The sequence below is a fragment of the Leopardus geoffroyi genome, chromosome A3 (assembly GCF_018350155.1).
Source record: "Leopardus geoffroyi isolate Oge1 chromosome A3, O.geoffroyi_Oge1_pat1.0, whole genome shotgun sequence".
Taxonomy (NCBI): Eukaryota; Metazoa; Chordata; class Mammalia; order Carnivora; family Felidae; genus Leopardus; species Leopardus geoffroyi.
In genome coordinates this window covers 85,474,916-85,502,906 of record NC_059336.1, presented here as the reverse complement: position 1 = coordinate 85,502,906, position 27,991 = coordinate 85,474,916, and the positions used below count along the sequence as shown (strand labels likewise).

At 38.5% G+C, this 27,991-nt stretch overlaps 1 protein-coding gene across 1 annotated transcript; it reads left to right on the top strand.

Moving 5' to 3' along the window:
- The first annotated feature begins 154 nt into the window (after positions 1-154).
- Positions 155-25,839, top strand: DNAAF10 (dynein axonemal assembly factor 10). Its single transcript, XM_045446284.1, has 8 exons — positions 155-455; positions 9,419-9,519; positions 13,048-13,178; positions 16,055-16,156; positions 18,279-18,394; positions 19,340-19,474; positions 21,789-21,886; positions 24,937-25,839. The coding sequence occupies exons 1-8, from the start codon at positions 273-275 to the stop codon at positions 25,142-25,144; spliced, it is 1,074 nt and encodes a 357-aa protein (XP_045302240.1). The 5' UTR covers positions 155-272; the 3' UTR covers positions 25,145-25,839.
- The last annotated feature ends 2,152 nt before the right edge of the window (positions 25,840-27,991 follow it).

The following is a 27,991-nucleotide window of genomic DNA, read 5'->3' as shown; positions in this document are numbered from 1 at the left end:
CCGACGCATTTGCAATCTCCAATATGTGTATGTGCGAAAGGCAATAGGTAAAGACGATAAGCAAGTTTGTGCTGTCAGTGAAGAAAAATCTTGCTTCACTTCAGTGGCGCATCGGGCATTATCCGAGACAACTAAATCCAACTCGCCTTGGTTTGGGGGCTACTACGGCAAGCGGGAGGGCGAAAAGCGTTAATGTTTGGAGTCCGATTTCCCGGTTTGTGTTTTGTCAGGGTCTGGGTGTACTGGTTGGGCGGGGGGAAGTTGGCTGGACCATGTCGGCCTTCGAGAAGCCTCAGATCATCTCCCATATTCAGAAGGGCCTCAACTACACGGTGTTTGACTGTAAGTGGGTGCCCTGCAGCGCCAAATTTGTGACCATGGGCAACTTCGCACGGGGCACCGGCGTCATTCAACTGTATGAGATCCAGCACGGGGACCTAAAGCTGCTTCGGGAGGTGGGTGCCAAGCGGGACTGCCCAGTTCCAGGATCTGGGACTACCGTTGGTGCCCAGTGCGGATCTGGGGTTGGGGGGAGTCTGCATTTCTTTTTGCCCAAGCCTCCGTCCAGCGTCCCCCCAAAGCACAGCTCGAGCTGCGCGGAACCAACGAAGATGATCGCAGATTGAGGAATACTTCCGACGTAAAATGCTTTGGTTCGAGTCCTGAATTCTCGGCTGGCCAGTTCATCCGCGCCCTGCTGGCCCCTTCCTGCAGTCACCCTCGCAGTCCAGAGCGGGGTCCCTGGGAAGTGACATTAAGATTTCGTATCTAAATTCGAGGCCCTTCTAGGCAGTGCGCAGTTGTTTGTGGAGTCTTTTTAATAGGCCCTGTTAGTAAAATGCTTTTTCTTATAAGCAGAGACAAAGCTGGTACCGTGATGCCTGCATTGTAATTGGAGGAGACAGCCGAACCATTTATTCTTCAGCGAGTATCAATTGATTGATATTCCCCGGCATGTGAATGACAATGACCCTGGTTTCACGGAGTTTATTTTCTAGTGGGAGAGAGAATCAGTTAAATGATCAAACAGACGATGCATAAATACAAGCAGATGAATTCTCTAACATAAAGGAACACGGTTCTATGAGAGTAAAAACAGATTTGGGAGAGTAGATGCTAACTAGGCCAAACTAGGAATAGAGGAGGTTTCCAGAGGAAACAGGGTATGCGGAACCTCAGCGATGGGAGTGGTAAGCAGGGACCAAACTTTGCAAGGTCTTTAAGTTGTTTAAAGGATTTACGCTTTTTTAAATGGGACATCTCTGAAGGACTTTTAACTGGATGTGGCAAGAGCAAGTTTACAAGTTTTGTGAAGATCATTAGTGAAAGAATTCGAGAATAATGATGGTAACTAATATTCTTCTACTTGTTTACAGTTTTAAAAATGCATTGATCTCAGGTGATCAGTCATAATCAAGTATTAGGGTTGTAATAGACTACAGGGAAGGTTGAGAGCTCCAGGGATTAAAAACTATGGAGAGAATCTGCATGGAGAAGATTGGCTTTAAACTGGTAGATAAAGGTTGGGGCGCCTGGGTGTCCCAGTACAATGAGAGTTGGACTTTGGCTCAGGTCATGATCTCAGGGTTCCTGAGTTGGGCTAGCTGCTGTCAGCACAGAGCCCGCCTGGGATCCTCTGTCCCCCTCTCTGCTTCTCCATGCTCTCTCTCTCAAAAATAAACCAAAACATTAAAAAAAACAAAACAAAACTGTGGTAGATAAAGAATGAATACAATTTGGATAGGCAAGCTTGGATTAGAAGGTATATAAGATCGATCCCATCTCACTTTAAATTTCAGTGAGTGCCAGTTTTCTTGTTCAGTTTGTCTCTTCTTTTTTAGTTTATTTATTTTGAGAGAGAGCAGGGAAGAGAGAGAAAATCCCAGGTAGGTTTGGCACTGTTAGCAAAGAGCTCACAGATTGTGAGATCATGACCTGAGCTGAAATCAAGAGTCAGACACTTGAGCCACCCAGGCGCCTCAGTTTGTCTTTTCTAGCCAGGTACTCAGAGTTCCTACACATGACTTAACCTTTTCTACCTTGCCTTGCTTATGTTGTTCGCCACTTGGCCCCCAGGTACCTGTTGCTATTTTAGGGTCCAGTTCAGATTATTTGATTTAGGAAATCCCTTCCTGATCCCCACACAAAGTAAACTCTTTACATTGCATTATGCTGGTTCTTATCTGCTCCAGAAATAATGTAATTCTGTCTAATCTCTAATTAGATTGTAAACTCCTGGAGAGTAAGGACAGTGTCTTCATCACTGTGGTTTGTAAAGTTCAACCACTCAATAAATTACTTGTTAAAAGGATGAGTGAATGTATAGTCTGTAAAAGGATGTAACTTGGAAAATTTAAATATCAGTTTATTGATCATTAATCAACTGGGGTCAGGGTTTGAACAAATGGAAACATTGGAAGAGCAGACAAAAGCAGGTGAAGTATTAGGAACAAATACCAAATACCATCAAATTTAACCAGAGAACATTTACAGACTCTGACTTTTTAAAATAAGGTATAATTTGTATACACTTAGGAACACACTTGTTCCACAGAGTGAAATAATGCCCTCTGTCTCTGTTGACAACCTATTTCAGGATACCATGCTAAAGAAGGACCAGAGGTACTTGAAGAATGAGTCCCTTCTTCTAAAAAGCCTCTTGTCTAGAGAAAGGATAAAACAAATGCAAAAACACATTTAAGAACTTAGATTGTGTTTGGCTGTTATGGTGCAGTGGAAAAGAATACAGGTTAAATATAGGCTCAATGGGTTTCAACTCTCACTGTGCATCAGGATCAGCTGAGTATGTTCTCTTGCTGTTGTCATAGATTGTGTGTGTGTGTGTGTGTGTGTGTGTGTTTTAAAACATTCATGCCTTGGTCCCACCTTAAGAAATTCTGATGGAGTGCGACTCTTCATTTAGAGTAGAGTGAGGCCTAGATATCAGTATTTTTTAAACTTCAACCAGGTGATTCTAACAAGTACCAGTGTTGACTACCATGGGGCTAGATGAATTTCTGAAATACTTGATTCTTCAGTGTGGAACCACCTCAAGTTATGTGTTCCAAAGCCCATGTATCCAAGGTAAAAATGTGAAGGAAGCAAACAGGTCTTTGTTAATGTTTGCCTTATCTTGTTACTAAGGATAGCTAGGGAATGAGGGCCTTCATGTATAGTTGAGCAGTTTGCTACACCACACAAGCGGTTGCAGGGTTCAGGTGGAAACTGAAATCTGTCTCTTTCTCATCAAACTTTATGAATGTGAGACTTCCTCAGCCTATAAAGGACAACTTTCCTCTAATTGGCACAGAGGACTGGGGCGGCCCTGAAAACTGGAATCGTAGTTGTGGATGTTTATACTTTAAAACTTAGTAAGTTAATAAAATTCTGCTTTTTTAGCCCCTGTGCCACTGAGTTCACTGCTTGTTACCATGTGGTTCACTAACTCTTTTAATGTTAATTAAAGTAGTGCTAGGATGTGGAGGAGGAAATACTGACAAGCTGTACTAGACCCACCCACAGATGGAACAAAAATAGCTCTCATGGGACTTATCCATCATGGCCTTCCTTAATCATGTTAACTTATTGTAGCAAAGAGAACCAACAGCTAAGTCATGGTCATTTTCAGGGTCCTACAACAAAAGTTATTAATATAAACCAATTTTCTTTTTGGAATAAATTTTGCAAAATAAATCTTTTTAGCTGTGGTTTTTTTTTGTTTTTTGGTTTTTTTCCCTAGCAAGGAAAATTTAAGTAACCAATGGATTTTTTTTAAACCCTTGTTTCCCAAAGGTAAAATATTGAACAGAAGCAGGGAAGGAACCTTTTTTATGAACTATAAGAAATTAGCTTCACTCCATTGCCCCTTCTTAATTTAGCTATTATGATGTCCATGAATATCTTAGAAAGAGAAAACACCCTTGCTTCTATAAGTCCACTTGCCAGCAGAGCTCAGCCCTTCTTGGCCAACTGCAGTCCTCACTGCCATGCAAATAATAAGATGTTTATACATTTGAGGTTTTTTTTTAAATGTTTTTATATTTTGAGTTGAATTTTATTCTTGCACAACAGACTGCTAGTATCTATAAATCTGTATTTCTTTAGTATAAGGAGAAAAGAACATGAGGGAGGCATAGATAACTATATATCTTGTAAAGGTATGAATGAAGGTAGGAGCGAGAGGACACAAATCTGAAAGTAGGTTCAGTTTGCGACAATACCATTTACTCTCCAGTCCTTTTCAAGTTTGGAACATTTCTTGGTACTTCTAATGACTCTCCGGTTTATGGAATCGGGGCTACATAATAAACTTAATTGATTTACAAGTAGGTCTGGGGCAGCCACAATTAGTATAAAGAACTTGGAATCTTCTTCACTGTATGGACCTTGAGCAAGTCTTAGTCCTCTAAACCTGTCTCCTCATCTGGAAAGGGGTGTCGCAGACACTTAGCTTGCAGTTGTGTGAGGAAGAAAAGTGATGGCCTAGACTAGAAGAACATCTAGAACAGTATCTGATAGATGTGCTCAATATATGGATGCTGTTTTCATTATTGAGTATAAATGACACCAAAAACTATGGTGTGTCATGTGAAAACACGGTGGGAGAAATGGGATCGTGGACTCCCAATGGTTTTTCTCCAGCACTAGGAATGAGAGGCTAATAGATGTTCATTTATATTTTTATTCAACAAATGTTGACCACCTTAAGGTGTTTAACAGATGCTACAGGGCCCCCTTCTTATGGTACTCATTCTAGAAAGGACAGAGATCATTGAATAAAATAATTTTATTGGTAAGTGCAATAAAGAAGATTAAACAGAGTGGGTGATAGTGATTTGGGGGTTCCACTTAAGATTGGAGGTGCAGGGAAAGCCTCTCAGAGGAGGTGACATTTAATCTGAAATCTGAATTTGGAGAAGAAAGACATGATGTGAGGGAAGAGCAGTTCAGACAGTGGAAATAGTAAATGCAAATGTCCTGAGGTAGAAATGACTTTGTTGTGTCTGAGGAGCAAAAAGGAAGTTGCAGATGTGGCTGGAGTGTAGTAGAAAGGAGAGAAGCAGGAAATGAGGTCAGAGGAATCAAGGCAAGATTTCAAAGAGCTTAGTACATTTGTCTACCACAGGCCTTGGTACCACTCCTGTGAGTCTTTGCCTCTAAATGTAGATGCATTTTATTTCATTCCATTATATGTCAATAAAGACTGACTTGCAGGGGCACATGGGTAGCTCCATTGGTTGGGCTTCTGACTTTGGCTCAGGTCATGATCTTGCAGTTCGTGAGTTTGAGCCCCATGTTGGGCTCTGTGCTGACAGCTCAGGACCTGGAGCCTGCTTCGGATTCTGTGTCTCCCTCTCTCTTTCTGCCTCTCCCTGGCTTGTGCTCGGTCTCTCTCTCTCTCTCTCTCTCTCTCTCAGAAATAAATAACAACAGTTAAAAAAAAAAAAAAGACTGACTTAGAATTTGTGCAATGACAAATGTGGAAATATCTAGTATAGGATCTATTGTAATAGAGTGGCTCTCAGTTTGGTTTCTTTCCTTTTAAGGTAGAGATTCTCAGATGTGTTCAGGTGCCAGAGTGTCTGGACATTGTGGTGCTGTTTTTGGAACTCCATGAAATACTCGAGTAGTTTGTTACAATTCTGTACAAAGGGGTTTTCCAGTGGAAAAATCAGACTATATTATACATATTGTGATCTTTATATCACAAGAAGGAACCATACATAAACTTTTTAATCTTCATTTCCAGGTTTTCTTATTGGCGTTCATTTGCTAATATTTTCTAACAGACAAGGTAAACAAAATATTGAAGAAAACTTAAGTTTGAGAAAATCATATCCATTAGCTTTTTTTTTTTAATTTTTAACGTTTATTTTTGTGAGAGAGACAGAGCATGAGTGGGGGAGGGGCAGAGAAAGAGGGAGACACAGAATTGAAGCAGGCTCCAGGCTCTGCGCTGTCTACCCAGAGCCCAGTGTGGGGCTTGAACCCACAAACCATGACATCATGACCTGAGCCAAAGTCTGACGCTTAACTGAGCCATCCAGGTGCCCCTGTCTATTAGCTTTTTAAAGCTTCTGTCTGTGTGTGTAAATTTATGTTGGTGCTGGAAGATTAGTGTGTTCTAGGAGCATGGTCTGAGAATCTTTGTTCCAAAGGCTTAAAAGGCGAAAGTTAGATGAAGAAATACCACAGGGAGGAAATTTTTTGCTTCCTAGTTTTTTACTACCAGCAGTAAAATCTTCGAAGAACCATGTGCTCACTGTAGGGACTGAAAAGTAGAGGTTAGCTTTTATGGTATAACTCTTCTGTGGCTTAGGAAGAAGAGAAACCCTATCAAAGGCTCTAAGTGATAGTGGAATTGTGAGAAGCAGAGTGCTTTAGGTGGTAAAAGAGGAGAAAATGGGAGACAAGTCTTCCCAGGTCCCTGAGAAGAATTTTCCTGGAGAGTTCTATCAATACATGATGCAACCTCCCCACAGCTCCTAACCCACGAGTCCCTGGAGCCATATTCTTGTCCATGAGGCCTACCAGCTGCCTACCCAAGAGGCCCATCTTCACCCTCTGCCTCAGACCAGGGGAGCCATGACCAGTGACTTCTTGCTTGGGGCATCCAGGCCCAGTGTAAGACAAGTGGAGGAAGGAGTGGGTGTCTGTCTATTTCATCAGTTGGCATAAGTTGGAACTCTGAATTACTTTAACCATAGAAATTGTGTCCTAACAGTGATTAAGTGCTGTGCCACTACTGATATTTCAGTTACTTTTATTTGGGGGAAGTGGAAGGTGGGGAGCACAAAAGTGATCTGGAGTTGGAAACTGCTTTGTTAAGTTGCCAAATTTTTGATTCTTCGTGTTGCTGCATTATAGCTTTTTTTTTAGTAAAATTGGAAAAAATAATTGAAATAAGTGAATATCAGGTTTCTGAGTAACTATCTGGGACCACAAATGCACTAAAAAAATTATTCTGTAATTTTGTGTTCCTCATCAATACGGTCTTTTACAACCATGTTATTACAGATGACTGCTTTTGTTTACTGGGCAGTTTCCACGGAGGCTGTGAATGCTTTCTTGTAGACCTGCATACATAGTAACTGCTCATTTCTCCATATCCCAAACAGTGTGAAAGCTTAACAAGCTGGGAGTTTCCAAAGCCCTGTACCATATAATAATATCTTTTGAATCATGAGAGAAAAGTTCAGTTTAGTTTGTATTAAGTGGATTTTTTTTTTTTCTTTGAAAACTGCTCTATGGAAGTGCCTAGCCAAACATTTAAAGTGGCAGGGAAATTATTTTTTTAATTCTATGAAACAGGCCAAACCTACTAGGAGGGATGAGATTGGCCCAGGAACTGAAAAGTTTCAAGAAGAAATCCCCTAGAAACTGGAGAACTCTGGAGGGAAAAAAGTGTATGCAGAATACTGTTATGTCAAAAAAAAAAAAAAAAGTCAAAGGAAAATATAAGGGCCTTCTTATATTAAATTAAACCTATGTGTTTAATTTAGTGTAAACGTGTAGAAAAAGATCTAGAATGATGGGGATTACTACTGGGGAGCATCAAAGGGAGACTCACTTTTTTACCTTCAGTTTTTTGTTTTGTTTGAATTTTTGTAGGGAACATGTATTACTCTTGTACACATTAAGAATAGGGGCGCCTAGGTGGCTCAGTCTGTTGAGCCTCTGACTTTGGCTCAGGTCATGATCTTGCAGTTCGTGAGTTTGAGCCCCATATCTGGCTCATTGCTGTCAGTCTGTCAGCAAGGAGCCTGCTTCTGATCCTCTGTCCCCCTCTCCCTGCCCCTCACCTGCTTGTGCTCTCTCCAAAATAAATACTTAAAAAAAAAAAGAATAAAAAATCTGGGGTTCTTGGGTGGCTCAGTCGGTTGAGCATCAGACTCTTGATTTCGGTTCAGGTCATGATCCCATTGTGGGATCAAGTCTTGCGTTGGGCTCCACTCCATACCCAGCATGGAGCCTGCTTGGGATCTCTCTCCCTCTCCCCCTCTCTCCCTCTGCCCCTCTCTCTGCTCACATGCTCTCTCTCTCTCTCTAAAAAAAAAAAAAAAAAGAATAAAAATCTTAAAGTTTATAACAGACTAAGACAATAGGTTTACCCCGTTGAGGCCAAGTAAATGGAGGTGATATTATAGGGCTAGAGTATGGAGTGGGGCAGGCATCAAGCCTCATCAGATTCCGTATTGCCCAGAGTTCACAGGGGCCAAGGCAGCAGCTGACTCCAGGAGAATCAGGGCAGGTGGGGTTAGGGTGGGTGGAGGTGACAGAGTAAAAGGAGATTAGTGGATGACCCACACAGGTGTGGGAGTAGGTAAGAGTAGCATGTATATGTGGGAGGAGTCAAATAGGAACTGATATTTTGGTTGTAAACTCCTTCTTGAGGGCATGGCCAATCGCATTCATGTTTGTATCCTACTCTGTTCAGCTCATTGACTTTATTTAGTAGGAACTCAATAAAAATGTTGGAATGCGTAAGTTGGGCAAAAGTGTAAAGTTGTGTGCTTCAAGCTCTTTGCCTATGACAGGAGGGTATTGTATGATATCATTTCTTTTTTTTTTTTTTTTTAATGTTTATTTATTTTTGAGAGAGAGAGAAAGGATCCCAAGCAGGCTCCTTGTTGTCAACATAGAGCCGGACATGGGGTTTGATCCCACCAACAGTGAGAGCATGACCTGAGCCGAAATCAAGAGTTGGCCCCTTTACTGACTGAGCCAACCTTTGGTGCCTCTGTATGATATCATTTCTTAGGATCCTTTTGATAATATGGTCTAGACTTGATTTCCTTAAGCCATGTACCTTAACTAGTGCATTGGTATGTGGTTGTTTTACTAATGGGATTATATGCAATACTTGGAACAGAGCTTTTTAAAGAAACTTCAAAATATTGGCTAATCCATAGCAATAGCAGTGCCTTTGGCACTCACACCATCTACAAATCTCTGTGCATTGACAAGGTCCCAGAGAGAATAGTGACATAAACACTCTCAGTTTATAGGGTTCTGCAGGGAAAACTATAAGAGACACATGAACATTTTTGTTCCTGTAGCCATCTGGAAAGAATAACATCTTCATTAAGTTCTTATTCCTACTGAGGATCTTAGAGAAGAATACCCCATGAAATGTTCATATTTGCAAACCAATGGAGATGGTGCACTTGTCAGCATTGAATGTCTCATTAGTGAGATGAGAGCAAAGGCAAAATTAAAACTCATTCTTTTTGACAGTTACACACTTTTAAACTACAGAAAAGTGATGAAAGGAAAAGCATAATTTTGATCAGAAAATTTTTTCATTGCTTTTTATATTATGTGCCTTATTTAAGGCCCATAGTAGAGCCATAAATATCATGAATTATAAATAGCTGCTTACATAAATAATGTATCCTCTTTCCTTCCCTCTGTCAAGATTGAAAAGGCCAAACCCATTAAGTGTGGAACATTTGGTGCAACATCTTTACAGCAGAGATATTTAGCTACTGGAGATTTTGCTGGAAACCTTCATATATGGTAAGATTATTTAGTCAATATTAAGACGCAAGATAGGCAGTTTCCTTGATAGTCTTGTTACTCTTCCTCTGAAAGGGAGGATTCTTATTTTTAAATGTTTCTTGTTCAATTTTAACTATTTATAAAAATGTAAGAATTGTCCTTTAGTATATATTTCTAGATTTCATATTCAAAATCCATTTAAAAATACTGTTTTTCTTTAGCTAGTTTGAATAATAATACCAATATTTATTTCCACACATGCTGTTTGGTGCTAGCATTTAATCCCCTGTATTTGTACATAAAGGGCTGTTCCCCACACATGTAAAACATGGAAAACTTAAGATACTGTTTATATTTCAGTGAGACATTTGGCATTATAGAACGATACACTGAGTTTTTCTCTGTTTGAATTTTTTAATGTAGAATTCCCAATTCATTAAAAAAATTCTGCACATCTAAGCACAACTTTTTAGGAACACATCTATTGAGCAAATCAATGTAAACCTGTTGCAAATGAACAAGACCATAATTATGCCAAATGCTTACAATTTTCATGTTCTACCTTGAGTTATTTCCTACTTAAATTAGATTGCATGAACTGAAATTCCTCAATTACTTTTCAAGAATATGTCTTATTTTTACTGTTTAAAGTATATAGTAATGTTCTAGAAAGAAACTATCTTCTCTACTTCATGTTTTCCAAGGTGACCTTTCTTGATTCTCACTTAGAATCTGTTGCTTTCTTATTAAATTACTGACATGAATCATAAAATAGAATGAAGCTATTTTAATTCCCTTTGCTTTAACTGCTTAATAATTAAGTTAGCATTTATTAGAATGCATCAGTTCTTACATATACTTTCAGAGAACTTGGGAGAAACCAGTCTGAATGTTCTTTTTAAAAATATTTCAGGGGCGCCTGGGTGGCGCAGTCGGTTGGGCGTCCGACTTCAGCCAGGTCACGATCTCGCGGTCCGGGAGTTCGAGCCCCGCGTCAGGCTCTGGGCTGATGGCTCAGAGCCTGGAGCCTGTTTCCGATTCTGTGTCTCCCTCTGTCTCTGCCCCTCCCCCGTTCATGCTCTGTCTCTCTCTGTCCCAAAAATAAATAAAAAAAACGTTGAAAAAAAAATTTAAAAATATTTCAGCATAAGACTAAGCAACAAATATAACTATTGACTGTCTCCCTAATAGAGTTTCCTAGTATAGTCACAGGTATTACTGACTTATTTTCATTGTTAAGTCTTATAATTTTGTGTTGTAAAAAGCAGTATTTTAAAGTCAAACAGTAAAGCAATTCTTTGAAGTGGAATCTCAGTCCTGTTTAGTCCTGATTCTTTCACAATGATGCTACAAAAATAAACATGGTCTCCTAGGTTGAGCTATCTGAAATCTTTTTTTTTATTTTTTTTTATTTTTTTTTTAACGTTTATTTATTTTTGAGACAGAGAGAGACAGAGCATGAACGGGGGAGGGGCAGAGAGAGAGGGAGACACAGAATCGGAAGCAGGCTCCAGGCTCTGAGCCATTAGCCCAGAGCCCGACGCGGGGCTCGAACTCACGGACCGCGAGATCGTGACCTGAGCTGAAGTCGGACGCTCAACCGACGGAGCCACCCAGGCGCCCCAAGCTATCTGAAATCTTAATTAGGGAGATTTTACTAATAAATCTTGGCCTAGTAATAAGTTGGGATTACATTTCGTGAATAGCTACCTTCATTTTTTTTTAAGTATAAGTTATCAAAAACTGACTTGTTAAAGAGAAATGTGGATAGAAGCTCCAGGAGAAAAGAGGGAGGCAGGAGAAGGGGTGTATTAACATAACTTACTTGAGCCATTCATCACCCTGCCATCTTGGGTAGACTCAGACACCCACAGTAGTGGGTGCTTTCCTGCATTCCTTTCTCTTAACTAACCTGGATTTAGACAAGCTTCAACCAGTTCGACTGTAGATTTGCTGTGCCCAGCATGTTGGTACACTGAAAAATATGTAACTAGATGAAAATAGTAAGGAATTTAGTGAGAAAATAATACATTATAAAGGAAGAAACATATAGAAAGTAAACATTACTCATATTTTATCCTTCCAAAAGATATCAAGATCAGACTACCAAGGCCTACTTTGGAAACATGCTAAATCACTTTGAATTTACTCTATGTTTAAAGTAGTGATTATCAGACTTCAGTGGACCAAAGAGTCAGCAGATTTGGGGCTGTTTATCCATTACATCTGTGGAGGAGCCCAGGAATCTGTATTTATTAGTAAGCTCACCTGGTAAGTCATGTGCAGAGGTCCTAGATAGATCATCTCTGAGAATCACTGAGTGTGCTCAGGACTTTGAGTTCCAAGTTGAATGATGGCAGTGCTCATTAAGGGCTCAAAAGAAGCTAAAGTGGAGAGAAAATATTGGAAGTAAATGTATAAATTACCTTCATAGCAAAACCCTTATTTTTTTTAAGTTTATTTATTTTTTATATTTTTTATTTTTTCAATATATGAAGTTTATTGTCAAATTGGTTTCCATACAACACCCAGTGCTCATCCCAAAAGGAGGAGATGCCCTCCTCAATACCCATCACCCACCCTCCCCTCCCTTCCACCCCCTATCAACCCTCAGTTTGTTCTCAGTTTTTAAGAGTCTCTTATGCTTTGGCTCTCTCCCACTCTAACCTCCTGTTTTTTTTTTGTTTTTTTTTCCTTCCCCTCCCCCATGAGTTTCTGTTAAGTTTCTCAGGATCCACCTAAGAGTGAAAACATATGGCATCTGTCTTTCTCTGTATGGCTTATTTCACTTAGCATCACACTCTCCAGTTCCATCCATGTTGCTACAAAGGGCCATATTTCATTCTTTCTCATTGCCACGTAGTACTCCATTGTGTATATAAACCACAATTTCTTTATCCATTCATCAGTTGATGGACATTTAGGCTCTTTCCATAATTTGGCTATTGTTGAGAGTGCTGCTATAAACATTGGGGTACAAGTGCCCCTATGTATCAGTACTCCTGTATTCCTTGGGTAAATTCCTAGCAGTGCTATTTCTGGGTCATAGGGTAGGTCTATTTTTAATTTTTTGAGGAACCTCCACACTGTTTTCCAGAGTGGCTGCACCAATTTGCATTCCCACCAACAGTGCAAGAGGGTTCCCGTTTCTCCACATCCTCTCCAGCATCTATAGTCTCCTGATTTGTTCATTTTGGCCACTCTGACTGGCGTGAGGTGATATCTGAGTGTGGTTTTGATTTGTATTTCCCTGATGAGGAGCAACGTTGAGCATCTTTTCATGTGCCTGTTGGCCATCCGGATGTCTTCTTTAGAGAAGTGTCTATTCATATTTTCTGCCCATTTCTTCACTGGGTTATTTGTTTTTTGGGTATGGAGTTTGGTGAGCTCTGTATAGATTTTGGATACTAGCCCTTTGTCCGATATGTCAGCAAAACCCTTATTTTAAAACAAAAATCTAAATATGGTATGCATTCTTAAATTTCATTAGTGGACTAAATGTTTAGGACATGTGGAGTAACTAAGAAGCTGTGTTCTGTTGCCTAGGAATTTGGAAGCTCCAGAGATCCCAGTATATTCTGTAAAGGGCCATAAAGAAATTATAAATACCATAGATGGTGTAGGCGGACTGGGAATTGGGGAAGGTGCACCTGAAATCGTGACTGGCAGCCGAGATGGTAAGTTAAAGTATTCTGTGTATTTAAATTTTTTTTTTCTTTAGATAAGTCTCTGTGCAACAGTATGTCCTCTCTATATGGAAATCCTCTTCAGAGGCCTTGACTTCCTAAATCTAACAGTGTTTTTTAATGGGCAAGTTTAATTGCATATCCCTCAGTTGCTTCAGACTTTTGAAGTATTTTGAGATAGAGGCATAGCACTTGCTATTTTAGTTTTGAGCAAGTTCAGCTACTAACAACCATAGTTTCCTATGAACCTTGAAAGATTTAAAATTGCTTTACAGGTTTTTGAGGCTGCTCAAAAACAATATAAGGTGGGCAGCAACTTTTCATTTTCTTTTTTTAAAAAGCAGAATTGGTACTTGTGAAAATTGTCCTATTGACAGTTAGTTGAACATCGAAGTTCCGTGATCCTTCTACTGAGCATCGTAGAATGATCCAAGGGCACCAACTCTGCTTTCCTGCCCTGTGGTGACTAGCAAGGGACAGGTCTGTTGGTGTTCAAAGCTGTTCTGAATGACTGTAATGGAGTCAGAATTTTTGTTGCTTCACGATGGGTACGTAAGAAATTTGGTGCCTTAGTGGGTTTGGCTGCTCGAGACCATGAGGAAATTACTTTAAAAGAAAAGAGATGTATTTTTCTAATAGTTACTCAACAGTGTCTGGGTTTTAGAAATCAATTATCCGGGGTGCCTGGGTGGCTCAGTCGGTTAAGCATCTGACTTTGGTTCAGGTCATGATCTCACAGTTCGAAGGTATGAGTCCTGCATCAGGCTCTGTGCTGACAGCTCATAACCTGGAGCCTGCTTGGGATTCTGTGTCTCCCTCTCTCTCTGCCCCTCCCCCACTCGCTCTCTCTCAAAAATAAATAAAATGTTAAAAAAATTAAAATCAATTATTCTTTTTAATCATAAAAGCAATATGGAATATATAAGGAAAAGTAGCATTCAATCTACCACAGTAACATAACCATTAGATTTGTTTTCCTTTCCAATCTTACATACAATTTTGTGTAGTTGTTTAGATATGATTTTTATCTTTTTTATGTTTTGTCATATGCAAATGTTGCTGTCTCCATAATTACCATTTAATGACTGTAATATTTCATTCTATGTATATATCACAGTGTCCTTAACCATGTCTTTGTTAATAAGCACTCACTTTGCTTTAAGTTTTTGTTTATTGTTTTGGGAGAGTGACTTTAAAATAATGAAGGAATGAGTATCATCATGTATCTAACTTTTTTAGAATAAACGTGTTTTATGATTTTTTAAATTTATTGTCAGACTTGCCAAAGTATTCATGTACATTCTTAGCTACAGTCGATGAGGTAGATTTCGAGTCTGTCCTACCAGCGTTGATTTTCTTTTTTCCACCCTAATTTTAGATTAAAAAAAAATTATTTAATGTTTATTTTTGAGAAAGAGACAGAGCACAAGTGGGGGAGGGGCAGAGAGAGAGGGAGACACAGAATCTGAAGCAGGCTCCAGGCTCTGAGCACTCAGCACAGAGCCCAATGTGGGGCTGGAACTCATGAACCGTGAGATCATGACCTGGGCCGAAGTTGGACGCCCAACCAACTAAGCCATCCAGGTGCCCTCCTTAATTTTATAAGTAAAAATGGTCCTGCATTCCCACTTGTGTTAACTTCTTTCTGTATTTGTTTACTAGTTAATTTTGCTTTGTGAATTGTCTGTTCATGTTCTTTGCTCATTTAACTATTGCAAATTTCATATGAATCTTACCGATTTGTATGAACCCTCTACAGTAATATAATAATCTCTTGTCACATTTGTGAGAAATTTTTTTCTCCTTAAAGTAGCCTTTTTATTTTTTTATTTTTTTATTTTTTTTTAAATTTTTTTTTTTTTTCAACATTTATTTATTTTTGGGACAGAGAGAGACAGAGCATGAACGGGGGAGGGGCAGAGACAGAGGGAGACACAGAATCGGAAACAGGCTCCAGGCTCTGAGCCATCAGCCCAGAGCCTGACGCGGGGCTCGAACTCACGGACCGCGAGATCGTGACCTGGCTGAAGTCGGACGCTTAACCGACTGCGCCACCCAGGCGCCCCTAAAGGAGCCTTTTTAATGACTGACTTTATTTTATCCTTAGAGACAAATCTAGTGGGATATCTCCCCTTTTCCTGAGTTTATTATCCCTTTTAAAGATTTTTTGCCTTTTTCCTGTTCTCTCTCAAGTACTTACTTGCCTTTCAGCCATTTTATTAAATGCATTTGTATTTCTCCTAGGCAGTGATGAGTTTAGTTAGTAGTCCTGCAATTTTCAGTAAAATGAGGGGGTTGAAATTCAATTGAGAAGAAATATGTGTTAATTTTATTTAATATTTCCCTCATCTCTATTGCCACAGGGAAATTAAGTTTAATTGTATGTGAGATAGTGTTCTAAAACCCCATATAAGAAATCATAAATGTAAAAATCAGAGTTTATTCATCTGAATAAGAAAAATGCCAATGATTATATGGGTAGTATGGAAAAAAATAAAAATTAAGATGACACTGATATTAGTCTAAGTAAATAGTACGTTAGTTTTAGGTTCAAAGAAAATAAGACCTGATCTGAATTACATAACATTTGTGTTTGCCTTGTCGGTCAGACCTTATTGATAACTTCGGAATAGTTGTTGGCTCTTCTGTGTATCTATTAACTTGGAAATCAAGTCAGACAGTAACATATGGGTTATATCTCTGATATTAAATACAACTTTCCCATTTAGAAGTCAGAAATATGTGAAAAATTTTCAGGTTTTTTAGTATCTGTAATACTGCCATGTATGTAGGAAGTCATAGGAAAAGAATGCAGAAATGTCTTCAATCACTGTTGAATTTTGCCAACTCACTTGTATTCACAACAGGAACTGTGAAGGTGTGGGACCCAAGGCAAAAAGATGATCCTGTTGCCAATATGGAACCTGTACAAGGAGAAAACAAGAGAGACTGTTGGACTGTGGCATTTGGTAAATTCTTGAAGAATTCTTGCATTTGATGTATCAGATGGTAAAAAGCACAGTGGTTCAAGATAGTCTCTTTACAGTCTGTTTTTTGGATTATTCTGATAGTTTACTGAGGCAAATAGAGATGGTGGTTAATGTCAGCCACTGGCGCCTAGGTTTATTTCTTGCCTGAGTGAGGTGGGCAATTTAGCAATCTTCTCTGTTCCTTAGTTTCTTCATTTATGAAGTGAAACTAGTAATAGAATTTACCAAATAGTTTTATGAGGATTCAATGAAGTAGTACATATACAGTGCTCAGAATTGTGCTTAAATTATTAAGTGCTCAAAAATATTTGCTACTATTACATACTTGGGTCTAATGAGACAATGTGGACCTAGTTTAGAGTCAAGTGCCATTAGTGGAACTAAGCAGAGTCTGAAAGACAAGTGGTGACCTAAAAAAATCTTACATTATACTCTATACAGAGGATGTTTATTTTCTAGAACATAGTTATGCCATTACAGAATTATTTGTTAATAATTTGATAACAGTGTTCCTCTGTTACTATACTTAAAGTGAATATTGATTTTGTAGGACTAATTGATACATTCCTTAGTATCTCTTACTGGGAGCGAAAATGAAAATAATTTTTGCTACTACAGGATATGGGTCATACTTTGTTTGAAATTTGAAATTCTTTCTCCTTTTTCATTGTATAATACTATATAGATAACAGACATTAATAGTGGGATTTAACAGTATATGTGAACTGTTTAAGTTCTATATATTATTTTAAAATCGCACTATTATTTAATCAGAGGAAAGTTTTAGATTTCCAATTAAAAACTAAGTTATCGTATGGGAATTACTACGTGTTTGTATATAATGAGCAAGAATATGTAAACTTAACACATGTAAGCTTTGGGGAGAAATTTCAGGATTTGTATTTAGAATCATCATCTAAAATTTGATGTGATAATTAAAAAGTAATTATCTGTGGGCCATTAAAGCCTTTCATCTTTGACCTAAGGGACATAAGTACAATTTAAAATCGGGGACATTAAGTTTGAAAAACAATCCATTGATTTGACCATTTTATGAATGTCATAGTACTGTACTGTGGGCATGCAAAGTGAGAGAGATTCATATACTACCCTCCAGAAGCTTATAGTTCAGTAAAGAGGGTGTAATATCTACACTAATTATAGTACCGGGTAAGAGTGAGAAAAGGTCACAAGAAGTATGGATGAATATAGAAGGAATCTTCAAGTGAGAAATGGCTGTGGAGGAAGAGCATTTTGACCTCAGACCAAGTATACATAGGATATCAACCAATGAAATTGGGAGGAAGTGTCAAGCATAAGGAATAGCCTGAAAAGTGCCAAAGTAAGTATGTTAAATGAAATAGTGGTAGAAGTAGCCTTAAATGTGGCTCAGGGCCACAGTGTTGAGAAGTGTTGAGATGGTGTGGAGATAGTGGCAAACCTCTGAAGGTTTTTGCAAGGATGAGATGTAATCGAAGCTTTAGGAAAATCACATTGGTGTGTGTACTGGGGAGAGATGAGTGCCAGAGGTACTCCAGAAAACATCCTGGATCCAAGCAGGATGAATTAAACTACAGATTATAAATTTACTTCAGGGGCCACCATCCATACAAATGTTTAACAGTGTATTACAATGTATTTCAGATTTCCTTGCAAAGATAACACCAGACACCATTTTGCAAACTAAATGGTTTTAAGTAGTTTCTATTTGCATTCAAATATAGTTACTGCCAAGAAAGCAATAGAAGCATAGCTGTATTTATTCTACCAACCCCTGCTATGTTTGAACTGTAATTAACCTGTTAGTCTGCAGATATAATAGAGAAAGACCATTTGCTTTCAACTTAGACTCCAATAAACATTTTCACTCACCCCTTCAATATAGAATCTCAGCAAATGAGCTTTAAAAAAAAAAAAAAAAAGCAAAATTAGATAACCAACTTAATAATCTTGATGTCCTATCAGGTTTGGCAAAATGAGATTCTGCCTAGTATGATTTTGTATAAGGCATATGTATAAGGTATAAGGTTCTATAACATTATTTTAGCAGCCTTCAAATTAGTGTTTATAAAGATATGCAATGTTGTGTCTTGATTTCCAGGCAATGCTTATAATCAAGAGGAGCGTGTTGTTTGTGCTGGCTATGACAATGGGGATATCAAACTGTTTGATCTCAGAAATATGTCATTGCGGTGGGAGACGAACATAAAAAATGGGGTAATGTACCTTTGGGTTCTTATAGTTTGTCTGAGCATGTTTTTGTCCACCTCCAAACTACTTCAAAAGGATAGCACCTCTAATAACTCATCTCGGTACAGCCCCTCTGCCAATGGTTTTTAACCTTTTTGAGCTGTGGAGCCCTTTGAGAATTTAATGAAAATCATGGATCCTTTCTTCAGAAAGTGAACACATACTCAGATGTGGTATGACAACTCCTGGTGAGTCACCAGCTCCTGTGTCCTATTTGTGGACCCCTGTGGGCTATGCGCAGTGTGACATTAAAATGAGCTAGGCTAGAGGCCTTTTTTTCCTGCTAATATTAGAATAGTAACAGCCTCCACAAGTTCTTTCAGATTTTTGGGTCCTGAGTTGTACACCTTTAGTGAAGAATGTGGTTCCTTCCTGTTTTCTAAAATCAGCTTTGACTGGACTGTATAAAATAATTATGTAACAACAGGGGCACCTGGGTGGCTCAGGCAGTAAAGTGTCCAACTTCAGCTCAGGTCATGATCTCGCAGCCTGTGAGTTCGAGTCCCATGTCGGGCTCTGTGCTGACAGCTCAGAGCCTGGAGTCCTGCTTCAGATTCTGTGTCTCCCTCTCTCTCTGCCTCTCCCCCACTCATGTTCTGTGTGTGTGTGTCTCTCTCTCTCAAAAATAAATAAACATTAAAAAAATAATAATTATGTAATAACAGTAAAAAATTATATGGCTTTACAAAATAATCTACCAGACAGGGGAACTCAGGATGGTTTTGTTGATCCTATAAACCAAAAAGAAATTTTTTCATTTAAAGGTATTTGATGTATTGGTTCTCAAAAGATAAAATGATTATTTAAATCCTTTCACATGAGCTGATAATTTTAAATTTGTTTTACTTAGTTTAAAAGAACCTCCTGAATAATAATCATTAGACCATCAATAATAAATATTTTCTATTACAGGTATGTAGCTTGGAGTTTGACAGAAAAGACATAAGTATGAATAAATTGGTAGCTACATCACTGGAAGGAAAGTTTCATGTTTTTGATATGAGAACACAGCATCCAACCAAAGGTTTTGCCTCTGTTTCAGAAAAGGTAAATATGGGGGAAATGTCTTTCTATGAAGAGAAATGTTCATAGCTTGTTTTAGACTAATAAATAGAATTAGTCATCAAGGTTCTTTCCAGGTCTTTATATGAAGGGAGCTATTTTTAATATATTCTTGTGGGAACTTGACAGGTTTTTCTGTGCAGAGTACTTCCCCAAAGTTTATCAGTTTTAGATTTCTTGACTATAATAAAGGCTTCAGTTGGCTAAGAATCTTATTTTGTAGTTTAGGAGCAATCAAAAGAAAACTAGCTGATGTTGAGAATTGGATCAACAAAACCTAGCGTAGTGTTTTCTAATAAATATATAGTATTTGTATTAATATCTAATTATATACTTTTCAGAACATACCAACATATATACATTTATGTCATTTCATCACCTCTTATTTCATATTCTGGTTTGCTACATTAAGTGAAATTATTTCAAGCATTAACCCTTGTACATAGTAGGTTCAAAAAAATTATTCAGACAGTCATCCACACATACATACATACTTTACCCTGTCCCAAAGAGTATTTGAGGTAGCTTAGAAGGAAACATGGTATTATCACATCAAAAATAGATGAAGAGAAGGCTGAGCACAGGAAAAATACTGGTTAAAAAAAAGAAAAAAAAAGATGGCGATGCCTGGAGTAAGGGGATTGCATAAATTCCTGCTGCAACACCCTGTCATTTGCCAGAGATGGATTGGGAATGTGACTCTGACCTTCCTCGAATGTAAAAGTAAAGATCGGTTACAGATTTGTAGTTTCCATAAGATTAAAATATGTAAGTTGCTCAAGAAATAAAAATTGACTCTCTTGTTCCCTCTCCCTCCATTGTGGATTCAGTAGTACTTCTCAAACCTTCCCATTTTGTCTTTTTTTTGTTGTTATTGCTGCTAATTATTATTATTATTGCATATAAATTACTGTTGCTGCCTGATGAACTAAATTCTTAAGGTAGCTATAAGTTGCAGTATTGTTTTGCCTTTGTTATTTCAGAATATATTAAGTATCAACAACATAAAGCACTTTATTAAATTGTCCCTTATACAATTGTAACATGGTTCTCATCTGCCCATTATAAAGTGTCATCTTCAAAGTTTTTGTTATATTTATTTAATCAAGTAATTGCTAAATCTGTCAAACAAATGAGGCCACTGTATTTTAAGAGGTCATGGCCCCTCTTTTTGTGTTTTTATCAGTTTCCAGAAGAAAAAGTGAAGTTTAAACTATGAAACAAAATAGGTTTTAACAGCCTGGACCCACTCACTTGAGGACTGTCACACACTTAAAGGGTGTATTTTGAGATATGTGTTTTTAATCTGCTAATGGTAATCCCCTTACTTGACTATTAAGTCAAATGCCTAATCACTAATCACTCCCTAAAATATAGTGTCTAAGAATGACTTAGATCAAGTTAGTTGGTCTCACTGCTCCTGCAAAACAGAAATCTTTCCTCCCTCCCTCCCTCCCTCCCTCTTTCTCTCTTCCACTCTACCCCCTTGTCTCTCCCTCTCCCTAGGTCTGCCCCTCACCCTCCCTTCCTTTCTCTCTGTCTGTCTTTCAAATTCCTGGCAGTGAATATTACACCATTAACACTGATTTACTAGCTGTTGTTGAGGTGCTAACAAGCTGTTAACCTTCCAGTTGCCATTTTTGTCTTTTAGTTTAATATGACTGAATAAAGATCCTGGCTTATTATAACCTTAAACCCCATCTATAAGTCCCTGTGGTCCTTATTTTGAAGACTAGATAAGTCAAATGGTACAAATTAAAGATAAGCCTCTTGGAACTTTAAGTTAAAATTCATTCTGTATATGGGAACTCTCTGAAGTTCCCACTCAGTTTTCTGGAAACCTGAAACTGCTCTAAAAAATAAAGGCTGGTTTTTTGTTGTTGTTGTTGTTGTTGTTAGTTTGTTTTTAAATCAGTCTATCCTTTTTTTCCCTTAGGATGAAGTATGAGTTTTTCTTCTCCCTCAGAGTGAGCTAGGGATATTTACATGTGTAAAATCTATGTATATGGTACTATATACCTAAATGGACTTTTAATCTGATAACATCTTTTTTTTTTGATCCAGTAGAACTTTGTTTCGTAAAGCCACAAAGAAAAATGATGCTTTTATTACTTATGATGAACTCTATAAATCTCTGTAGCCCTTATGAAGAGATGTGCCAGAAATACTTGAATTACTTCTATAATGGTTGTTGAAATTATAGTGGTAAAAATTCTTTTTTACAGTATTTCTCTTCTCGGACAATCTTTATCATATAAACAAACATAAAAACTAGTTATGTGCCTCTCATCCTGTTTAGGCCCATAAATCAACTGTGTGGCAAGTCCGACACCTGCCACAGAACAGAGAGCTCTTTCTGACTGCTGGAGGCGCCGGCAGCCTTCACCTCTGGAAGTAGTAAGTCTCTGCTGATGCTCATGGCTCCTTGTTAAGTTACTGGTGGGCGGAAAGTAGGATTAGATTGAACTTGGTTGTCCTTCTTCCTCCTTTGACTTAGTTCATTTCGATAATGATTTTAAATTAAAGGGTGTTATTTTGTCTGCTTTTTCAAATTAACGTCATTATTTTACACTTAGTAAGTATTAACCTTCTTTTGGCACACTAAGTATATTTGTCATTTTGGTTGTGTCTTCCATCTATCGGGGTAACTTAGGAATAGTTCTTTTCATAGCTTAAAATCATGGCTTTGGCTAGGTTTTATTGTTGTCGGTTTTTGTTTTTGTTTTTGTTTTGCTTTGGATGTGAAAAATTTGACCGAACGCTTTTGTGAAGTATTACTTACTGTCTGGTCATTAGAACACTACCTCTAGAGAATAAGAAATGGGTTGGAATTCTTAATTGTAGATCCTGATCACTCACTTGACCAAGTTCAGATACCGTTGTTGTGAAAGAATCCAAACAGCACTGAGGTGACGGATGGGTCTCCAGGAAAAGCCCCATCATGGAGTTTGCTTTCTGTGTGCTGGAGGCAGTGTGAGTTACAGCCTTGGCTGTGCTCTGAGTCCCTGGTGCCCTAACGTGGCACATACTAGGTCAGCTGCTCATTTATAGGGCCTGATGAAAACCGAGACTTAATGGTATTTCTTTCTCCATCACTCAAGGGGGAAAAAACCCACTAACACAAGCCCATAAATGAAAGATATTTCCAAAATAAAGTTTGATTCATGATATAAGAAAACCACCATCGTCAGTATGGCTAGGACTTTCACACCTACAAAATACTTCTCTATTTATTAGCTTCTTTTAGAAGGCAGCAGGGGAGCTGAGAAACAAGGCCACAGTTGGAAAGTGTTCAAGTATTTAGGGATCTGGCCAAAAAAATGCTTGAGATGAAGACTGTACAGGTCCTGTGAGTAACAAGCAGAGGAAAAGCTTTACGAGTTGTGGGAGAATGCCCAGTAGATAGACCATTTAATAACTCGTCTTCTCCTTGTACCCATTGTCCTTACCCGATTCTCCCAAACCAGGCCATGCTCCCCATTAGTCTCTGCCGATTGAATCGTGCAGCAGCACATCACTATTCTGCCTGTGACCAAACTATTTAGGCTGCTTCCTTGAAGAACTAGTTCCAGTTTTCTCTGTAATCCACATACGGAGTTGTAGTTCTGTGTGATGTGCAAACACGTTTGCAGCTAGAATTTTTGACGATAGTGTAAAGTGGAGTCTTGTATACAGTCTAATCTCAGGGTGCCTGGGTGGCTCAGTCGGTTAAGCATCCAACTCTTGATTTTAGCTCAGGTCATGACCTCACGGTTCGTAGGATTGAGCCCTGTGTCGGGCTCTGCACTGACAGTGTGGAGCCTGCTTGGGATTTTCTCTCTCTCTCTCTCTCTCTCTCTCTGTCTCTGCCCCTCCACTCAATTAATAAATAAACATTAAAAAAAATAGAAACTTGAAGCTTATCTCAGTATGAACTTTAATCCTTACCATAACAGGTATCTAGTCTAATCTTCAAATTGGTTTGGAGCTTTGTTGTCAAGTATTACACCAGCAAAAGAGATTTGGTTTAAGTAAAATGATATTTAGCTCTATTTCCATTTGCCAGTCTCCTTTGGTAGTAATGCACTTAAATTATAAACATTTATTGAACACCAGAGAGTTCCTAGAGGAACTCACCTAGTTAATTCAGAAATTGTTTTTTGAATGAATGAACCCCAACATGCTGATTTGTGTGTGTGTGTGTGTGTGTATTCAAAACACACAAACATACATTCTTAAAACTTTAATAGACAATATAGAGGGTTTAAAAAATCTTTATGTTGTTTTAAATACTAAATATGTATTTATGTTATGTTTTAAATACTAAATAAGCTAAGAGACCTGAAAAAAAATTCTGTAATTTTTTCATCATCTGAATATCTTATTCCTCTTAATCAAAAGAAGTTGTATGGTCCAAGAAGAAGAAAGAATAGTAGGTTATCTGCCTATCACTTCTATTTCTTCTCTGCTTTTGAGTTGCTTTGTACCTTTGAAACTCTTACCCTTTATTAGCACTTAAGAAGTGAAGGTAGTATCACAGTCGATACCTAACAGGCTTTAAAGGCCTTCAGAGGCAGATTGTCCCTGTATTTCACTAGGAGCTCATCTCTGCTGTAGGGAGGGATGTTTCTTTTTACCCTCTCAAATCCAGACCAACTAGTCTTTACAGTTGTTAACCTTCAGCTCTACTTATTTTATAAATTGGTATTTTCAGCTGAAAGAAAACAAATATTCTTAGAATTGCTTTTTTTTTTTTCCTTGAAGCAATGATATTCTAGGGTCTAAAATACCTGAGCAGCACATTCCCATGGAAACGGTACACAGAAGGTGTGCATTGGGTCTGTGTCATGGGGCTCGAGGGTTAGAAACAGTGTCTGTTCTTCATTCTGGAAGTATGTAGGTGAGGTTCTGCAAGTGTTACTCACGGCCTTTGCTTTTGCACCTTTTCTGCCTACGGTGTCCTGCAAGCCGAATCTAGAGAAGAACTGCAATAAAAGATTGTGAGGAACACAAGTGAATTTCATAAAGAATGCTAGATCAATCTAAGACTTTTATTATGAAAAGAAAATACAGACTCATGCTGAACAGAGATGATATTTAAAAGTTTTTAGGAGAGGGGTGCCTGGGTGGCTTAGTTGGCTGAGTGTCCGACACTTGATTTTGGCTCAGGTCATGATCTCATGGTCGTGGGAGTGAGCCCCTCATTGGGCTCCACGCTGAGCATGGAGCCTATTTGAGAGCAAGCACTGTCTCCTCTCTCAGAAAAAAAAATTTTTTTAGTAGAACCAATCCCCTTTAAAGCTGTTGAGGTTGAAATAGTATCTCTTTGTATAAAACTCAACATTAGAAAGATTATTTGTTCCAGTAATCAACTGAGAAGTAAAAATAGAGTCACGGATTATATGTATATGAACACAATGTGGAGAATGTTAAGATTTCTCTCCTTACCACTCTGGTCTTGTTCTCAGCGAATACCCTATTCAGCGGTCAAAGAAAGATTCTGAGGGAGTAGAGATGGGAGTTGCCGGCTCCGTCAGCCTTCTGCAGAATGTCACCTTGTCTACCCAGCCCATTTCCAGTTTGGACTGGAGTCCAGATAAAAGGGGTCTCTGCGTCTGTAGTTCATTTGATCAAATGGTAAGAGTACTGATTGTTACAAAACTCCATAAAATTTGATCTAAAGACTTTGGACTTGAAACCTTTCAGAAGAACACTCATAGTATTTAGAATGTGCCCTGGAATCCTCTGACCTTCACTGAACAAAGTTGGATTTGATTGAGAAAACAAGCCCCAGATGCAAACATCCAGACTAGCCTGTCTCTGGGTGGGAAGTGCCGAGAGGTGTGTTCCAGCAACCTGACTGGACACCAGTTTGCGGTTTGTTAGCGCATGGGGCACCGCTGTCTCCAGGGCCAGCTCTGTTCATCTCCCCTCTGTTTCTAAGAAAAAGTTGATACTTGTCTATATTCAAACATATTTTTAATTTGTTCTTCATCACCAGAGTTATAATACTTTACCATAACACCTAGTTTAAAATTGTTTGTTTTGGTAAAACTACTGTGAATTAACCTTCATAAATATACTTTGAGAGATTTCAGTGTCAGTAAGTTTCTGGAAAGAATAATACTTTATAAAATACCAAAATGTCATGGTCAGACTAGATTTGGGTAACGGTTTTTAGCTGTATAACTCATAAAATGAAATATTATTTACAATGACCTCTTTTTACTTCAGAAATAAGAGTAAAATTAGACTTTTGCTTATTGAGTGGTAAGTGATGTTGAGATGTATAAGATTGTGGGGTTTTCTAGCCTTATTTTTTGTCACATCTTTTTATATATTTTATGAATAAATTTGTTTTTTGAAATCTATGGAAGCTCTGATTCTGATAATTTAACAGTAGTAATAAAGCTGACACCAACACTTCTTTGCTGTATAAATGCTTAATAAGTACCTCTTAATTCACTTTGTTTCCTTAGTGTTCACTAGATCTTTTGATAAAGCTCAGAGGTATTCACTTTATCACTCTTTCATTAAGCCCGCCCTCCCTCACTCTTCTACTCAAGAGTCAGAGCCACCTGAAGCATTTGTAATATGTAAGCTTCCTGTGATCTCATGGGTTCTTGGAAAGTTGCTAGTTCAGAATATTAAATTCAGAAAATTAACCTCTTAAAAAAACCAACAAGATGTTTTATGCTGTGGACAGAATTATGGAAGTAAAAATTAAATTGAACTTTAGGGGTGCCTGGGTGGTTCAGTCATTTGATGTCACGGTTTGTGGGTTCCAGCCCCACATCAGGCTCTGTGCTGACAGATCGGATCCTACAGCCTGCTTCAGATTCTGTGTCCCTCTCTCTCTTTCTCTCTGCCTTTCCCCCGTGCATGCTCTGTCTCTCTCAAAAATAAATAAACATGAAAATAATTCAATTGAACTTTAAAAAAACCTATACCTGCTGGGTTTTGGTTTTGTTTTTTCAATTTTCAAGGAAAAATAAAAAATTTGTGAAATTCTTTCTCAGAAAACTTGTGTTTGATGGTATAATTAGAGAGGTTTAAGTCAAGGATAGTAAATACTTCTATCATTAAATCTAAGATGTCATTGATTGTAAGATGATCTGCCACAGAGAAAGGAAAACGCTGCCAGTGAAACCAATGCACACTTCTTATCACTTAGCATTTCTTTAATATTCCTTGAATGGCCTTTTAAACTTAGATCATCCTTATAAAGGAAAATATATACAAAATAAATTTGGTATGGTATGCCTCAGATTTCTGCCTATTCAGAGTCTGAGCCTTCTACATCACCTTTCCATGTTTCCCTTACGGTATTGTCCTTTGTACCACAAAAAATGTTGGTGAGGCAGGATTTCTTTAAAACATGGTCTTTAATTAATTGTCACTTACTCTACAAATTTGGTGTACACATGCCAGCTGTGACAACTGTCGTCATGATTGCTGCCAGCTTACCAGGATCTAGCAGGATCGTTCAGTTATCTATTGCTGTGTAACAAATCACTGGGAAACTTACTATCTGTGCTCCATGCAGCCTCAGTCAGGCAGCCAGACTTAGGGCTGGAGGATCTGTTTCCAATGTAGCCTTCATATGGCCTGCAAGTTGTCAGCTGGGACCTCAGCCAGGCCTGAGAACCAGGGGCCTCTCCACATGGCATGTGCTTCTTCAGAGCAATGGTGGCTGGGTTCCAAGGATGAGCATCTGAAAAGAGGAGGCCAGGTAGAAGCAATATCATTTTTAAATAGCTTAGCTTCATAATTCATTTAGTGTCACTTTTGCCACATGATATTCAGTTGAGGCAGTCACAAAGTCCCCCCACACACACCCCCTGTTCAAGGAGAGAAGATGTAAATTCTACTTCTTGATGGGGGCTTGGCTAGGTTCTGGACGAGCCTGTGAGACTTAAAATATTGTGTCCATTTTTGGAAAATACAATCTGGCTTGGTGATACAAGATGCATCTCAATTTCAAAGATGTAAAAAAGGAGGGAGAGGAGTGATGGGCTTGTTAAAATTGATGAAATTTGTTAGTTGGAATGCAAGTCCTCTATCCCACTCAACTGCTTACACCCCTCCTGCCCCTAATTTATTGCAGCCATTATTAATCAATCATGGTACTCATTTTCTCTGAGCCTCACAAGCTTTATTACACAACTAGGAGCTACTACCAACTGTTGGTGATCCCCTGTGGAGTCCAGCTAGTCTCCTGGACCAGGCATTACCTCAGTGTGGACCCCCTCAGTCCTTGGGTCTAGTTTTTGGTATCCCACACAATGATGGGGGTCTCCTGCATGAGACCATCCATATAAACCAAACATGCAAAAACAAAGTGGCACTTCATTTTTTTACCATGAGAAGTGAGCCTCTTAGCTACCACAATGCTTAGGTTTGCCAGTAGGTGTACCTTCTGTTAACTTACCTCATGTGTTGCATTGCTTCCTGTGAGGGCCAGATTAGAAGCAGACATTCACAGCATTTAGAAATAATTCATACAGGCCTCAGTACAACCTA

Coding starts and splice junctions, on each gene's coding strand:
- DNAAF10 (XM_045446284.1), top strand. CDS start 273: ATGTCGGCCTTCGAGAAGCCTCAGATCATCTCCCATATTCAGAAGGGC. Junction 16,157..18,278: donor CTGTTGGACTGTGGCATTTG/GTAAATTCTTGA, acceptor CTTGATTTCCAG/GCAATGCTTATAATCAAGAG. Junction 18,395..19,339: donor AGACGAACATAAAAAATGGG/GTAATGTACCTT, acceptor TTTCTATTACAG/GTATGTAGCTTGGAGTTTGA.